The sequence below is a fragment of the Marmota monax genome, unplaced genomic scaffold (genome assembly GCF_021218885.2).
Source record: "Marmota monax isolate L192 unplaced genomic scaffold, Marmota_monax_Labrador192_F-V1.1 WCK01_AAM20220418_F8-fsc00078, whole genome shotgun sequence".
Taxonomy (NCBI): Eukaryota; Metazoa; Chordata; class Mammalia; order Rodentia; family Sciuridae; genus Marmota; species Marmota monax.
This window is the reverse complement of record NW_026694865.1, coordinates 2,492,270-2,510,736: the sequence shown is the minus strand read 5'-3', so window position 1 is coordinate 2,510,736 and position 18,467 is coordinate 2,492,270. Positions and strand designations below refer to the sequence as shown.

Below are 18,467 nucleotides of genomic sequence, written 5' to 3'. Positions count from 1 at the left end.
TCATTTTGTCTTAAATATGATTGAGTAACCAAAGATTACCAGGCAAGTGAGGAAAGCTAATGGCATGAAAAAGACGAAATAACCAGAAAAATTGCCATTTTGAAAAATTACCAGTGGAGAAAAATAGAAGTAATCATAGAGAACTTTATTTTTTAAAAAGAACTTGTAATATACTCAGAGATGCAAGGAGATACCACATCCAATAAACAAGAATAGAAGGGCACAAGTTTTCAAATTGAAAGGGCTGGGGCTGGGGATGTGGCTCAAGCGGTAGCGCGCTCGCCTGGCATGCGTGCAGCCCGGGTTCGATCCTCAGCACCACATACAAAGATGTTGTGTCCGCCGAAAACTAAAATAAATAAATAAATAAATATTTTAAAAAAAAAAAAAAAATTGAAAGGGCTCGGGAAGTGCAGAAGTAGAGAATCAAACATAACCATGGCACAGCCTCTTAAAGCTGCAGAATTCCTAGGATAAACTGATTCAGAAGGAAGTTATGTACGTAGTGACAGTTAAGACTAAAATCAAACCTCTCATCAGTAAGCGTTAATGCTTTAAAACAGTTGAGTATTGCCTACAGCATTTTGAAAGAAAATAATATGCAACCAAGGAATTTGTATCCTGCCAAAATATTGAAAGTAAAGTTGTTTTTAGACAGTTGTGGCTCAAGGTTCACCTTCTCTTGGAATTAAAAGAAATGAGTGAGGTACATATTCACTGTCAGCTTTCTTAAGAAACCAAAAGTCAGCATTTGATTTTTCATTAAATACTTCCATTTAAAATATATATATATATATATATATATATATATATATATATATCATTGCTGCTAAAAAGGTTTATTGTGGGAAAAATTCAAAGAAGGTTATAGAATAAAATAAATAGTTGTGGATTCACACTACACAATAAATTATAGAGTGACTATGACAAATATCAATCAACCTCCTGGCTCCCCTCTCAGCAGGCTGAGGTGTTCCTTACATTACACACATAACTAACACAATTTCTCATATTTCCCAGTGACATCTGCATTGTGATCCTGACTAGCTGGTACAGCATATGGCCAGCAAGACCAACAGCATCAAATTCTCCTCCCATCAGAATTGCAATGACATCATCTTGCTTAAATTTAAAAGCATCATTCTGACTGCTAAGTTGAGAATAGACTCGGGGTGGAGTAGTATGGCAGGGGTAGAAGCAGAGACCAGTTTTGAATATCACTGAAGTATTTATTCTAGGTGAAAAATGACAGTGGCTCTGACAAAGTGGTAATAGTGGAATTGGTGAAATGAAGTCAGATTTCGGATATAGTTTGAAAGTAGAGTCAACAGGATTTCCTGACTGACTGGATATGGAGTGAACAAAAGAGTCAAAGTTGTTAGTTTAAGCTGTAGAAAAAGAGGAGCAAATTGAGGGAAAAGATTAGGAGTTAAGTTTTGTGAGCTACATTTCAGAATTCTATTTGACCTCAGTAAAGATACCAATTACTTAAATATATGAACCTGCAGTTCCAATGAAAGGTCTGACCTAAATATAGAACTTGGGGATAGTCAGCATAGAAATTGTATTTAAAAGCATGAGGTTGGGTAAGATCACCTAGGGGCTAATAGAGAGAAAGAAGTCTGAGGGCTGGAACCCTAAGGCTTTCTAACATTTACAGCATCAGGGAGGTAAGAAGGAAGCCTCCAGCAAGACCAAGGAAAAGCAAACCTCTGTGGGATACAAGGAGAACCAAGAAAGAATGGTACCTTAGAAACCATGGGAAGAAAGTGTTTCAGGAAGGAAAAATTATTGACTTTTCTGCTACTGAGAGGTCAAAGTAGGTTGAGCACTAAAAATTCATTGTTAGGTTTGGCAACACGGATGTCACTGTTTTCCTTGTAAAGGTCTGTTGTTTTTCAGGCAGCTAAGATATTAGGGCATAAGTACTAAAATTGTTTGGTTTTGACTACTTAAAAAATGGAACTATAAGATGTTTCTTTTGGCTTAGGAGGCATTTTGAAAAATTACCAAGACACCAAGGGAACACAAACTAAGAAAATTTGGATATCTCTTCTTTAGAGGATTATGTTAACTTAGTATTTTACCATAGAGGGAGTACCTCTTAACTCTTGTTTGTTCCTGCTGAATGTTTGAGTTAGTAATTTTAAATCTCATCAGATTGCTTGCACTTAATAATCCTAATGTTGTTGAACATTTTAAAAATGAAGAAAATGTTATCTTATGAAATATCAATATTTACATCTTTGCATACATTTTTCTTCTTGCCTCCATAGGTATGGTCTGAATATGCGTTGCTTGGCAGCTCGGGTCAACTATAAGACTTTGATTATCATCTGTGCACTCTTCACTTTGGTCACAGTACTTTTGTGGAATAAGTGTTCCAGTGACAAAGCGATCCAGTTTCCACGGCACTTGAGTAGTGGCTTCAGAGTGGATGGATTAGAGAAAAGAGCAGCAGCATCTGAGAGTAACCACTATGTGAACCACATGGCCAAACAGCAATCTGAGGAGGCATTCCCTCAGGAGCAGCAGAAAGCACCCCCTGTTGTTGGGGGCTTCAATAATAATGGGGGAAACAAGGTGTTAGGACTCAAATATGAAGAAATTGACTGTCTCATAAATGATGAACACACAATTAAAGGGAGACGAGAGGGGAATGAAGTCTTTCTTCCATTCACTTGGGTAGAAAAATACTTTGATGTTTATGGAAAGGTGGTTCAGTATGATGGCTATGATCGGTTTGAATTCTCTCATAGCTATTCCAAAGTCTATGCACAGAGAGCCCCTTATCACCCTGACGGTGTATTTATGTCCTTTGAAGGCTACAATGTGGAAGTCCGAGACAGAGTCAAATGCATAAGTGGGGTTGAAGGTTGGTATCTATTTGCTCCACTTGTATTTTCTAGACTGATTTTGTTGAGATACCATCATACCTGAATATAGGACTATTCCATTAACCTTCCTCAGAATCTTAAGATTCTCACAAGTAAGGTCAAAGCATAGCAGAAATTTTGCTTTAAAATATACCATTATTATACTGTGAGAGGAGATAAGAAAGGGAGAGAGCATCCCTTGGATCCCTCAATTTCCCAGTGTTGTCCTGTTACCTTATTAGACAGGTCTCTGGAAGGACGTTTCAAGTCCTCAGGATAAGACAGTACACAGACACTGAACTTATACCAAACTCCTGTAGTCTGTGTGTGCTGTCTTTCATTGTCTTTAGAAACCTGAAGCAGTTGTTGTTCCTGAGGGGTTATTAGTACATTTTGGAATTTGCTTTCAAACCTAGGAATTAACAAGAAGGAAATTAAATTGGACGTTGACGTATATCATTTGAACAGGGGAAACAATGTATTTTGAAATTGGTTCAGGTTTTATTTCACTTTCCTTATTTGGTTATACAGTGATTTTAATATAATTTCAATTTTAATATTAAACTTTAATATGAATTTATTAAAATCATGTTGAAACAGCTTTTAACTTTATATTTTTGCTTTGAAAAGAAGTTTGTGGGGCTGGGGTTGTGGGTCAGTGTAGAGTGCTTGCCTTCCGTGCTTGGGGCACTGGGTTCAATCCTTGGCACTACATAAATCAATAAAATAAAGGTATTGTATCCATCTACAACATTAAAAAAAAGAAGAAGAAGAAGAAGTTTGTGCTTACCAGATAACTCTGCAGATATCTTTAGACTCCCTCAGGTCAAAAGTGTATATAGCCATTGTCTCTGAAGGTAGTGGTGTACATCAAACTGGAAATTGGAGTCTACATATTCTGCATATTCTGATGCAGGTGTTTTCCTATTTATATGATATCTTTTTTTGTACTGTGTATTAAACCCAGGGATGCCTAACCACTGAGTCCTTTTTATTTTGAGACAGGTAAGTTCTGAGGCTGGTTTTAAACTTAAGATCCTCCTGCCTCAGCTTCTTGAGTCGCTAAGATTACAGATGTGTACCACTGCATCTATCTAATTTTTTTAGATAATATATTTACCAAAGATTAGAAGAGGGAAGGGAACAAATTTACCTATACTATATTCTTACTACCCCAAAATAATCATTATCATTTTTGTCAATTTACTGGAGATCTTTATATTTTCTCATAAACTTTAACATAGTTTTAATGATACTTACTATCTAATAATTCAGGAAAGTAATAATTTCTTATAGATTTCAAAGATATCCATGGCCAAATCAGTGGATGCTTAGATTCTAAAGAAAAAGTAAAAAACACCCAGAGCCAATGTAACCATTATTAATATTTTGATGTGTTTTTTTCTGATCTGTTGTTGTGAATATACATTTTTAAACAAATTGGGATCATACTGCATAGTCAATTTTTTATATTGCTGTTTCAATTTATTATAATTATAGTATTTCTCCTTATAATTAAATATTTATTGGACATTTCAATGTCTAACATTCCATAGTAAGGACATTTCATGATATATGTAATATATGAGGTCCTTCTCTTTTGTTGGATACTTAGGTCATTTCTGAATTTTCTGCTATTGTAAATAATGTTACAGACCTTATTGTTAATTTTTATTGCTATTTGAATTATATTCTCAGAGTTGTATATTCCTTCTAGAGAATATAATTAACCACATGTCAGATTAAACTTTTGATATGTTTTGTCAGACAGTTTTCCAAAAAGGTAGTAGCCCTCCTCATGTTTCCAGTAGCATAATAAGAGGGTGCTCTTGTCTCAAATTCCATCATGGAACATTGTTTTTAATCTTTTATTTACAAAAAGACCTTATAGTTTTCTTCCTTTAACAACTGTGAGGTCAAGTATCATTCCTGTGCTACTAACCATGTTTTCATGTTCTTTCCCCCGTTTTTTCTAATGCAATTAGTAGGGTTTTTAAAACAGGTATTTACAAGAACTTTGTATTTATTATATACTAAGAGTAGCAATACTTTGTTGCATTTGTTATAGATACTTTCTTCAATTCACTTATCTTTTAATTATGATTTATTAGTTTTAGAAGATTTTAGTTCTGTTTATTAAACATAAATTTCTTTGAACTTTGTGACTTCTTCATTTTATGCTTAGAAAGGCATTTGCTATATCAGGATTTTATTTTTATTTTCTTTAATAATTTTATAGTTTCGTTATTTTTCTTTTTTAGTTTGTTGTTGTTGTTTTTGTTTTGCAGTTCTAGGGACCAAACCCAGGCCTCAAACATGATGGGCAGGTGCTCTATACTACTAAGCTATACCACCCTCAGCCTCTCATTTAACTTTTTTAGTCTAGCTAAATTGATTTTTATTTTGAAAAATGGTATAAGTCAGGTACTAATTTTAGATTTTCCCCCCAACATGTTTCAAATGATCTTTTCTCCTGATTTATGAATTCAGGCTTTATCATTATACTAAATTCTTATGAATACTCTGGAGGATGTTACTTCCATTGGGAAATCTCAGTTTTATGCCAGTTATACATTAGTATAGACTAATATATATGAGCTTATATAAACCTACCTTTTATTAAGTGATAGTTCTGCTTTAATTGGGGGGGGGGGGGTCCTATCTCTTGAAAAGAGTATATAGATGTTAAACAATTTATTTATGTCCTATATAGTCCCTGTATTAGTCCATCTTTTGTTGCTATGACAAAATACCTGAGGCTGAGTACTTTCTAAAGAAAAGAGATTTATTTAGCTCTTAGTTTTGGAGGCTAAAACTCAAAACAGCCTTTGTTGATTTTGGCCAGGGCCTCCTTGGCCCTGTCACATCATGGATGGCATCAGAGAGCTATGACAGTAAGAGGACCAAGTGGAAGCCAGAGCATACGAGGAGCCAGGCTTACTCTTTAACGAGAACCCTCTCATGAAAACTAACCAAAGTCCCAAAAGCAGTACATTAATTCTGAGAGTACCACCTTCAGTGTCCTAATTATTTCCCACTAGGTCCTACTTCTTAAAGATTCTGTCACCTCTCACATTCATAAAACTGGGGATCAAGTTTCCAACACATGAAACATTGGGGGACACGCTTATGCCATATTGAAACCATAGCAATCATTAGTTTCTTAAACATTATTTTGAAACTGCATTAAAACACATGCAGTAATGTAGATTCCCAGTCTCTGCTGTGCCCATCAGATGTTTGTCATTCATTTTAGAACTACAGTAGTCTATGCAGTGTATTCTTGTAGTTCCCATATAGGAAATTACTAAATTAAAGACTAATTCCAAACATCTAAAAAATTTTGTAAGAAATTTATTAATAAATTATCTCAAGAATCAATGGTCAAATATAGAACTTTAACTCAATTTTTGAAAACACTCCTTAGAAATTAATTTTTAGCAAGAAGGATATTAAAAAATTGAAGCACTTGTTTTGTATCTTATGTTGCCTAGTCATAACTATCTTTTTAAGCAAATACTTTAACCATCAGATGACATGCTTAGTTCTCAGACCCCACTTTAACATTGGAGAGAGAGATGAGGAAATAGAAAGCAAGCGTTAAAGTTTCAGGCTTAGTATTTAGAATAAAATCTTGGTGACATCTTCATACTTCTAAATTATACAAAATTTGAATGTACGAAAGACAATTATGAAACACGGTATCTGTGGCAAAAGTAAGACACTTGAAAGAGTCCTTAAAAGGTAATTGATAATGTTAAATTGCTCTCTCAACAAATAATGAGTGAATTAATACTTTTATCTGGTTAATTTACTAATTATGAAAGCAGTATAAAAAGCTCAAAAGTTGCTCATAACCCTAAAACATTCCCCAGAAGTAAAATCCTATTCATTTTGTTTCTCTTTATAGGGGTGCCATTATCTACACAATGGGGACCTCAAGGCTATTTCTACCCAATCCAGATTGCACAGTATGGGTTAAGTCATTACAGCAAGAATCTAACTGAGAAACCCCCTCACATAGAGGTGTATGAAACAGCAGAAGACAGGGACAGAAACATCAAACCTAATGACTGGACTGTGCCAAAGGGCTGCTTTATGGCCAGTGTGACTGATAAATCTAGATTCACCAATGTTAAACAGTTTATTGCTCCAGGTAAGTTATGTACTATATATGTCGGCTAATTTTATGTTAATCCATAGCACCTGGTATTCCTTTAAAATTTTAATATGGGTTTTAAAAACATATATCAGACCTTTAATATTACATAAGTAAATAAACAAATGCTGTCACCTAAGTGAAATCTCTAAAGAATGAACAGCTAGGAAAAAAAAAAAAAGTTATTGCTGGATGCGGAAATACACACCTGTAATTCCAGAAACTTGGATGGCTGAGGCAGGAGGATCACAATTTAGCAAGACCTTGTCTCAAAGTAAAAATAAAAAGGGTAATGGATGTAACTCAGTGGTAGAGCACTACTAGGTTCAATCCACAGTACTGGGAGGGGAAAAAAAGGAGTTATAAAAAGGAATATTTACTATGTGAAAAGCTAAGCCATAGACTGAAAACATCCAGATTATGGGCCTGGGGATATAGTTCAGTGGTAGAGCTTTTGCTTAGCATGTCCCAAGTCATGGGTTCAGTCCCCACCATCATACACACACACAAGCGAGATCACTACAGTGTGTACCTCCAAGGTCTATAGCCTGTAGGATTGAAGCTCCATGGTTTTGGTTTGGTTTGGTTTGGTTTGGTTTTTGCATTGCTGGGGATTGAACCAGGGCTTTGCACATGATAGGTAAGCACTGTACATTGAGCTTCACCCCCAGGATCCCTTGGTTTATTTTAATATTTCAGTATAGTTTGTATAGTTTATTTGTAGTTTATATTAGTTTGCAGTTTATTATGCACCAAGGCAGAAACTGTTTTATGGAAAGACCCATCCTTTCCTTTGTATATTTTTTACCATTAGCATTTCATTTTTTCAAGAAAATGTAGCATTACCAAATAGACATGCTCCCTTATTGAATTCTGTTAATGTACTAAATTATCTCAAACTTCATATAAAACCATTTTCATTAATAAAATCACTTATAAAATCAAATTAACTTTATGCAACATTTCCCCTTTTACTAAGACAGTCTCATTAATTAGGATGTAATGTATTTTTCTGCACTAATCAATATCCATGAGAATTAATGACTCCATTACTTAAAAAGACAATGAAATAATCTCAGCACCTCTGGCTTAATTCTCGATGGGGAAATGTTGTCAAGATCAGAACTTCCCCACTCCCGCTAACCTTGCAGTCAGTAAATAAAAAGAAAAGTTTTAAGACCTCTTCTATATTCTCTCCTTGTCTTTTATTGATGACTGTGTAATTCATAGACCTTGAAAGCCACAATATAAATCTACTCATTCTAGATGGCCTTAAGTAATGGATTTATGAGTGCTTAATGCAGTGCAAATAATGGATGACCTTTAGTTTTTATTCTGTGACTAGAACTTCTTTTCTCCCAGGGTACTCTGTGATATTCCAGTACATGGAGCATCTTTGCTTATTATTAAACAACAGGCTTGGCTGGATGAGAAGTTGCAAGAAAATGTTTTAACAGTGTTTAGCTTGGGTTATTGCAGTGGGGAATTGTTACACTAAGCAAAAGAACATTAGCTTCAGGCGCACCCAAGGAGCTTAGTTTTATGTTCCTTAATAATGTGGTTTAGATTAGGGTAGAAAATCACAACCCTTGTCTTGATCTCCTCAAATGTCTAGGAGTTTTTCTTAAAACAATCTTCTGAACTCATTCTATTTAGAGCAGCAGATTTCATTGTACACTTTTAGGTGCCCTGGGAAATACAGAAGATAGGTTCTCACATCCTACTTGGGGGAATCTTCATTTTAGCTCTTTATTCTATGGCCAGTAGCTTAAGATAAACCACTTCCTAACATAGCTATAAGCATAGAGAGGAAGGATCTCCGTGACAGCTACTCTGCCAGTGGAACACACCTACTCAGAGTTGGCACTTCCTGGTGATTAAGTGTGCTAGTTGAGAGTGGCATGCAGGTTTTGATATCCTGGGTGTACTATAGTTACATACTACAAGTCTGAGAGGGAATGAAGTTGAGTTACTACTCAGCAGAGCAGGATAAGGGAATCAAAGAGGTGTGAGAGATGAGGCTTTTTAGAAGACAGAGAGTTCATGGGAGATGAATTCAGAGAGTCACTGTTGAGAAGAACTTTGGACTGGTATCTTAAAGCATATGCCTAAGTGAAGTAAGATTTTGGAAGACCAGGAGCTGAATGGTGTCAGCCTTTTATTTTTACTTTCTTTTCCTTGAAATTTTTTGCCTGAAATGGAACAAAGTCATCTAGAGTAAACAACCATTATATAGGTCTACAACATATTTTTTATCGATTTATTTGATGAATAATGTTTTTTCTTCCCAACTTTAAAATTGAACAAATTTAAGCTTTGTGCCCGTTCTATTCTATTAAATTAGTTTTTCCTTACCCAAAACACTCTATGTTTCATTTCTAGGAACCCACTTTCCCCTCCTATCTCTATAGTCATTCTTTTTTAGGCTACTTGTGAGCTTCTCTTCTGCCTTGATCCTCATCTCAGTGTTCTTCAAGGTTCTAAGTAAGGCCTAATTCTCAATCCACATAGTAAGCCTATTGATTAAATGAATGAATATTAAGTTTGCATTCTGTATAAAAACATTGATTTTTTTTTTCAGCTTTATGAGGCATAATTGAAAAATAAAATTGATTATATTTAAGGCATACAGTGTGGTGCTTTGATATACATTTATAAATATCTTTATAAATTTATAATACATTTATAAATTATCTTGTGAATTTATTGCCACAATCAAGTGAGTTAACACACCCATCACCTCACATAGTTATCTTTTTTGTGCACATGTGGTAGTGAGAACATCAAAGATCTCTCCCAACACATTTTAAGTATTTGATATGGTATCATTATCTATAGTCATCATACTGTACATTAGATGCCAAGAACTTATCCATTTTATAACTGAAAGCTGATATCCTTTGACCAGTATATCTCCACTTCCTCCACCTCCCAGCCCACAATAACCACCATTGTACCATCTGAGTTCAACTTTCTTAGATCCAGATATAGTATATGTCTTTCTCTGACTTACTTCACTAGCATTATTCCCTCAAAGTTCATCTATGTTGTTGCAAATGGCAGAATTTCTTTCTTTTTATGACTGAATGATATTCTACCAGACATACACATTATCCACTCATCCATCACTGCACACTTAGGTTTTTCCCATTTCTTGGCTGTTATGAATAATCCTGAAGTGAACATGGGAATTCAGATATCTCTGAGATACGGATTTAATTTCCTTTGGGTATGTACCCAGAAGTGGAATTGCTGACTCGCATAGTAGTTCTATTTTTAATTTTTTGAGGAACCTCGATGACTGCCAATTTATATTCCCATTTAGAGTGTGCAAGAGTTCCCTTTTTCTCCATATCCTCACCAATACTTTGTTAATTTTGTTTTTTTGATGATAGCCTTTCCAACAAGTATGAAATGATATTTCATTATGGTTTTGATTTACATTTCCCTGATGATTAGGGATGTTGATCACCTTTTTGTGTATCTTTTGGCCATCAGTATATCTTCTTTAGAAAGATATTTATTCAGATCCCTTGCCTGTTTTTTAATTATTTAATTTTTTTTATTGAGTTACAAAAGTTTCTTATATACTTTAGCATATTAACCCCTTATCAGATATATGTTTTACAAATATTTTTTCCTATTCTGTAGGCCATCTTTTCATTTTGTTGATTGATCCCTATTCTGTGGGAAAATGTAGTTTGACATAGTCCCACATGTTTATTTTTGCTGCTGTTTGTGCCTTTAGTATCAACCCCCCCAAAAAAAAAATCATTTACAAGATTAGCACCTACCTCCGTAGCACCTACCCACTCCCTCCCTCCCCTCCTTCCTTTGTTTTCTTAAGTATGTACATGTACCCCATATACCAGATAAAGCTACAGTAACTCGTAGGAATGACTGCTCAGAAAAACTAGGGTCATAGGTTTCAAACAATAGAAAAATCAGAACTTTCTTTTAGTAGATTTGAAGCAGGAGTCTTCAGATAGTTTCCAGGAGCTTTCAGAACCTTACCATCCCACTTGCTACCATTCAAATCCTCCTGATGATGTTGGCAGGTTATTTAACCTCCTAGGTAGCGCTATAAAATGAAAATTAAAGACCTGTTTAATAGAATTACTGTGAAGAATGCAGAGTTGTTGGTTGCTTTAATTTGTGGATTTTCTCCATCACTTCTCCTATGTATGACTCAGTAACTCCCTCTGCTGGTGGTAATATTTTAGGAAAATTAATAATGAATTTTTTCAAAGGTCATACCATGACATTCATTCATTCCTGAATTCTTTGGACTGATCTGGTATATGAAGACATAATAAGGTGATTTATTTAACCATGTCATTTCATTACATTTTTATATATAAATTGAGAATTAGAACAGAATTCTGGGAGGAAATGGATTCTTCAGTTTCCTCTCATTTATACTTTCAAAGATGGGTCATTCAGTTTGTTATCCAGTTTGGCTAGAATAGATGTCAGAGTTAAAAATATTGTCTGATGAATGAGACATTACCCTAAGAATGAAAAAATAAGGAGCACTCAGGATAGTCTGCTCTGCAGAATATAATTTAATCCTGAGTGATTCATAAGTCAGTTCAGAACCCAGCAGTGTTTCAGGGATATTGTGCTGAGCTTCAGATTCTGTTTCACTCTGGAAGCAGGAAAATGCTAGTTAGGGAAGAAAGTATATGTTGATATTTTGCCAGATAAAATAGATTTTTACTTCATTAAAGGTTACTTGTAAAATCAATTTCTAAAATGCCATTCAAAGCCTTATTTGATACATAAGTCTATCGTGATGTTTTATTTTGTATGCCTTTTTCCATATTTTTAATTGGTGCATTGTACTCGTGCATAATGGTGGGATTTGTTGTTACCTATTTGTATGTGCACACAATCCAATAATATAATTTGGCCAGTATCACTCCCTAGCACCTACCCACTCCCTCCCTCCCCTCCTTCCTCCCCTTGGACAGTGTCCTCATTCTTGATACAGCTTCCATAATTGTTCCATTAAAATGAAATGATTAAGAACCTTGGCCACCTGTGTCCATACTGATAGAATCCAGTGTTGCAAATTAAATGATAAACTCAACATGCTGGCGCTCTCCAAGCTGTCCACACCATATACGCTGTCATAAGTTCATATTTCTAATCTTTACTTCCAGTGACGTGCTAATGATTTCCTCAAAGACTTTCCAAAGCAGAGATGTGATTTTATGATTGTGTCTAAGAGAAATAACCCTTCCATTGATATTTTCCTGAGGATGCCATTTCCAACAGCATTTGCCTTATAGTTTTTGAACTTTGGTCCAAGAAACCTGGATTCTAGTCCCTGCTCTAACCACTAATTAGCTTTTGGCCTTGAGCGAACCCTTATTTAACCTTACAAAACCTGCATATCTTTATCTCTAAAATGGAAATAATTCCAGCTTTAACAGCCTCAGAAGATAATTTTAAGGATCAAATGAGGTAATACATGTGGAAAGCTGTATAAAGATCATTTTTTCCTTAATGTTTTAAAATTTGTACTACCTGTATTTTTCATTGTTTTTACTGCTGCTGGGTTTTTTAAAAATATTTTTTAGTTGCAGTTGGACACAATACCTTTATTTTATTTATTTATTTTTATGTGGTGTCAAGGATTAAACCCATTGCCTCACACATGCTAGGCAAGCCTCTACCACTGAGCACTACTGGGTGTTTTTTTTTTGTTGTTTGTTTGTTTGTTTGTTTTAATATGCTCAGTTTCTTTTCTTGGGAGATACAGCTGCAGAATATATATGAATAGAGCAGTATTCAGAAAGTAATTTTTCTGAGAACTTACCATCATTTTACTATAACTTTATAAGAGAAATTTTTGTTTAATAATTTATCAGATGAAACAACTTTTACTATTTTATTATCATGATAATTAGTGATAGTAATCACTATCGCTCTTACTTTATTACAAGCTATTGTCTCTTTTTAAATTCTCTCAGTTACTCTGTAAAGTAAAGTAATAACTTTTGAACAATGGAGAAATCAAGGCTGAAAGAGGTATATTTTTGCTTTCTCAAAGCTAGTGGTAGAGGAGAAATTCATGCTGCCCTCACACATACAACATGACTTTTTCCCCAATACATGAGCCCATTGCTCAACTTTCAGTAGTTCTATTCTTAACTCCAGAGAACATCAAAAACAAACTTACCCTTTTCATCATTAAGGACATATATTGTGAAGCCAGATTATATAACAACGTTTTGTACCTTGGGTACATTACGTAACTCTTGTGTGTGTGAGTTCTTCAACCATGAAGTTGGAGCAGTACTCTAGCATCTCTTGTAATTAAGAGAAATAAATGACTTAATATATATAAAATGCTTAGAACATAGTAAGCACATATTAAATATTAAATAGATTAGAAATTGAAAACTTGTATATGCTATTCTTTCTAGAACTTCTAACCTCTCTTTTAAAATGTGTGCTGAGCTAGCTTTTGGCTATTTTTTCCTTTTTGCAGAATGGGTATACTAGAATAGTCATTGATTACTGATACCTGGCATTGGATCTGGAAAAGACAATTTGAAAATACCCTTGTCACTTGCTCTGAATCCTTTAAATCAGACATGGCCAAAGTTCTGAGCTTTGGTCCAGTTCTCAGAAGCTACCAGGAACTCACCCATTCTGTCATGTGTTTATAGTTAATTTAATAAAAAATGTACATAAATAATGATATGATACCCAAAATGCCCAGGTCTTAATTTTGTATCGTCAGTGGTTATAAAAGATAAATTGCAATTACATTTCAAATACAAAAGTGCTTTTATACTAACAGTCTTTGTTGATATTTTTCCCTCTACAGAGACCAGTGAAGGTGTGTCCTTGCAACTGGGAAACACAAAAGATTTTATTATTTCATTTGACCTCAAGTTCTTGACAAATGGGAGTATATCCGTGGTTCTAGAGACTACAGAAAAGAATCAGCTCTTCACTGTACATTATGTCTCAAATACCCAACTGATTGCTTTTAAAGAAAGAGACGTATACTATGGCATTGGGCCCAGAACTTCATGGAGCACAGTTACCAGAGACCTGGTCACTGACCTCAGGAAAGGAGTGGGTCTTTCCAATACAAAAGCTGTCAAGCCAACCAAAATTATGCCCAAAAAGGTAGTTAGGTTGATTGCAAAAGGGAAGGGATTCCTTGACAACATTACCATCTCTACCACAGCCCACATGGCTGCATTCTTTGCTGCTAGCGATTGGCTGGTCAGGAATCAGGATGAGAAAGGTGGCTGGCCAATTATGGTAACCCGTAAGCTAGGGGAAGGGTTTAAGTCTTTAGAACCAGGGTGGTACTCTGCCATGGCCCAAGGGCAAGCCATTTCTACATTAGTCAGGGCCTATCTGTTAACAAAAGACCACATATTCCTCAATTCAGCTTTAAGGGCAACAGCCCCTTACAAGTTTCTGTCGGAGCAGCATGGAGTTAAAGCTGTGTTCATGAATAAACATGACTGGTATGAAGAATATCCAACCACACCTAGCTCTTTTGTTTTAAATGGCTTTATGTATTCTTTAATTGGGCTGTATGATTTAAAAGAAACTGCAGGAGAAAAACTTGGGAAAGAAGCAAGGTCCTTGTATGACCGTGGCATGGAATCCCTTAAAGCCATGCTGCCCTTGTATGATACTGGCTCAGGAACCATCTATGACCTCCGTCACTTCATGCTCGGCATCGCTCCCAACCTTGCCCGCTGGGACTATCATACCACCCACATCAATCAGCTGCAGTTACTCAGTACCATTGATGAGTCCCCGATCTTCAAAGAATTTGTGAAGAGGTGGAAAAGCTACCTTAAAGGCAGCAGGGCAAAGCACAACTAGAGCTCAACCAAAATCACATTTCAGCCTCTTCTGAACCCAGAAACTACGGCTCTGACTCAGCAGAGCACAGGCACACTTTTAAAGGTTGTGTATACTAGGTTTTTGTGGATTAAAGCAAAGTGATAAGTGATCCTTAAAATCTGTCTTCTGAAATAATTGCATTCCATGGGTTGAGTGTTTAGAAATGTAGGAGGCATTTAGAGCAGAGTTTAGTCAGCCAAACAAAGATGTTTGTCTTAGCCTTGCTCGACACCTCATGGAGCCACACAGATAGTCCAGTCCTGCTCAGCATGGAAAAAATCATGGTAAGTAGCTATTACCGGCCAGCTGTCTAGCACTTACCTAGAGACTGGTATGGAGCTCTTTTAAAACGTGATTATTTATATTTATATTGAAAGCAGACTTTTCAAAAAATTATGTGCTGTAATACAGTAAAAAATGTACTTGTAGCCTGGATAGTGGACTGTGTTCAACTTTTTAAAAAGCTGGTTTTTTTCTACAGATTCATTTCTTGGGGGTAAATGAACATTTGTCTCATTTGTTCAATTTGTTATATATGGAGAATATTTTGAATTATGGTTTTCTTGAAATATGTAAATTAAATACACAACCAGTGTTCAGGCTTCACAGTTATATAATGTAAGCACAACTAAAATGAAACTTGTTGACTGCACAAGAAATTACAAAAATGTTATCTGTTTTGTGAAACTTGATCTACAATCAGTAAAAGTTTGATAATCAGTCTATCCCTCCCTCAGCCCCCAACTTAATGGTTTCTTTTTTGTCACTGTCTGGAATCATGTATTTCTTTTCAGCCTACACTTTGGGAGTTTTGTTCATGGGGTGGGGGATATTTGGGGAATCATTATATGGAATATTTATTACAAATCTAAATTTGGAAAGGGACTAGTAATTTTAAGTCTACCATCACTTCCTGTTAGGATTTCCCATCCCCTTTAAGGAAAGTACTAGGTTAAATATACATGAATCATAATAAAGTTTTTCTCCTGCCTAGATCATTTTTTATTATCATTTTCCAAATCATTGATTCTGTCATTGTTTTTTCCTTTGAAATTTAATTTTAAATTTTTCCAGCTGTTAAATAAAAGAAATGCTACTGTGTTTGCTGCCCATATAATCAGAGCTTTATTTAGGTTATGTATCATACCAAACCTCATAAATAGGTTCCATAGTCCTTGGACCATGGGCAATGTCTGCTATAGGGCTTCAGATATTAGGTTAAATCAAAGGGGTTGATTTTGCTCTGGTTTTTGTTTTAGGGTATGATAATACACCAAATCAATACTATAACCTACAGTTTGGAAATATGAGACCCGACACTTTCAAGGGACTGAAACACAACGCAGTTTATCTGTGACCTCTACCAGGTACACATTTAAGAGCCAGATGGATTACCTGCCTACATACTATATCTTAATTAATTCACCCTACCAACCACTTCTTAGAAGCTGGGAAGCATATGTGAGATATATATATATCATAACATCACCTAAGGGAGCAAGAGTCAAGAAGGTTGAGCTCTACACTGAAGACAATATCAAACTGGCCATAGAAAAATAAGCTTAAACTCCCAATTTTTATGACCACAACTTTTAGTTTTGCCCATAGCAATCGTTGTGGGTTATTAGGCTTTTCCCCTTTGTAGTTCTTATGCATTAGATGGCTCAGCAATGTTTAAACATATAAAATGTTATATTGTCTTGGCAGTAAAAATGAAGACTCCCTCTTTTTTTGTTTGTTAGTTTTCAATGCCAATACTCAAAGTAAACTTTATTCCATCTGAGAACCTTATACTTCATCATATTTGTTATTATTTAGAATGGTCCAGACTTCTGCTTTGTGTTTGCACATTGGTCTTCAGATTAGGGGAATCGGTGAAAACAGTATGGTACTGCTTCTGTGACAAATATCAGTGCCTTAACAATATGGCCGTTCTTTTCCACTGAAGAAGGAAAGATTTTTTGATCTAAAAATGGCATTGCTAGTTCACTGCTGTTGGTTTTACACTGCCTGCCTTCCACATCACAACAGCAACTTGATTTGTCCTGTGAGCCCAGAATTATCTAAGAGGATGAGTTGAACCCACAGCAGCAGCATTGTCTGTACAGACCCATAAATGCTTATCAGACTTCAGGATGCCTCAGGATCACGTGGGAGCTTATTGAAATGTAGATCCCAGATATTCTAACTCTGCCTGTAGCATGATAATCTGCATGTTTCACAAGCATCCAGGCAATTGTGATGCAGGGGAGCTGGGGCATACCTGGAGGGATGCTGCCTGGGATCCTCCACTGCATTTTCTCTACAAACAACTATGGTGTTTGGGGGTTTTCAATCATGTAAAATGTTTTCTTAGTTTAGAGAGAATAGGGAGGGTATTTTAAAGTTTTAATTTGTTTCTTTACATTTATCTTTAGATTATAGGTTTACTTTTGTTTTCTGTTTTCCACTTACCTTAAGTTAGCATTGATGTGAAACCTATTGCCACTTCAGTTGTAAAACAAGCCAAAAGTTTCTGGATGGAGGTCAAGTTTGACCCGTTAGGAGTTATTGTATATAAACACTTCACCCAAGAACCATCCAGTGAACATGAGCAAATGCAAAAATGACACCCAAGCACAAGTCTCCAGATGTGGCGGTCCTTTTCCTTTGTTGGTATGCAAACTTTCACTGAAAGCTGCTATTTTCATCCTCCTTGTAATTGTTTTCTTGTTTATTCTCCATTGTACATGTGGGTTATATACCATGTGTTAAATATGCAATAAAGTGTTTACTGGATGCCCTTCTGAAGGGTAGTCCTTTGTAAAGCTGTACAGACTTTGCAGTTTAAGCACAATGTGCACATGTTAGTTTTATATACAGCAAAACTTGATTTTTTGCAGATGGAAAGGTATTTTGTTTCTCTACAAAGTAAATGGATTGTTTGTGCTTAATGTAAAGCTGCTTTATAAAATTGTAAAATAAAGTTTGTATCTTAAAAGGAATATACCTGGACATGTCTCTTTCTTCTTGGATTATCCTAAAACTCTTTGAGCCAAGCAAGCTGATTTCTGACTATTCCTTTTCAACCCATGGTGTCTAGTCAAGCTGAGATAGGATAGAAGATAAGGATAGGTAGAAAGGAGACATGCAGGAATACAAGGGGGACCATAATTTAAAGTCCACTTCAGTGGATTAAAAATTCGTGTTTAAAAGTCATTTTCACTTAACCTTGATCACAAACAGAACTATTAAGTGAATTATTAGACTTATCTACAGGTATGCTGATGTAAATATTGTGTTCAGAAAGCAGAATATGTCAAAGACAGAAAAAAGAAGATAACTCCTCCATCCCAGTAATGGTCAACATGTCCTCTTACCAACACAAAGGAGAACTAAAAACACCCTCTTAGAGCATACCCCTGTACCACTGGTCTTTCATGTATAAACATACCTAGCTAAGATGGAGCTAGCATGCTCCTCTCCAATCCTTGCACGCTGCCCTGTCCCTCGGAGTATGTGCTACTTCCTTTCTCTGAGTAAAATCAACCTGTGCCTCACTTTGA

General features: G+C 35.6%; 1 protein-coding gene across 6 annotated transcripts in view; it reads left to right on the top strand.

Annotated features, from left to right (window-relative positions):
• Glce (glucuronic acid epimerase) overlaps positions 1–17,906 on the top strand; it is a 123,747-nt gene extending 105,841 nt beyond the window's left edge. For 5 of the 6 annotated variants that reach the window (XM_058573358.1, XM_046426608.2, XM_046426606.2 and 2 more), the window contains 3 exons: positions 2,277–2,875; positions 6,787–7,032; positions 13,877–17,906. In XM_058573358.1, the coding sequence (XP_058429341.1) occupies positions 2,290–2,875; positions 6,787–7,032; positions 13,877–14,901 (1,857 nt within the window). In that variant the 5' untranslated portion in view covers positions 2,277–2,289 and the 3' untranslated portion in view covers positions 14,902–17,906. The remainder of the gene's footprint in view (positions 1–2,276; positions 2,876–6,786; positions 7,033–13,876) is intronic. The other variant, XM_058573359.1, reaches the window with a different exon arrangement.
• The last annotated feature ends 561 nt before the right edge of the window (positions 17,907–18,467 follow it).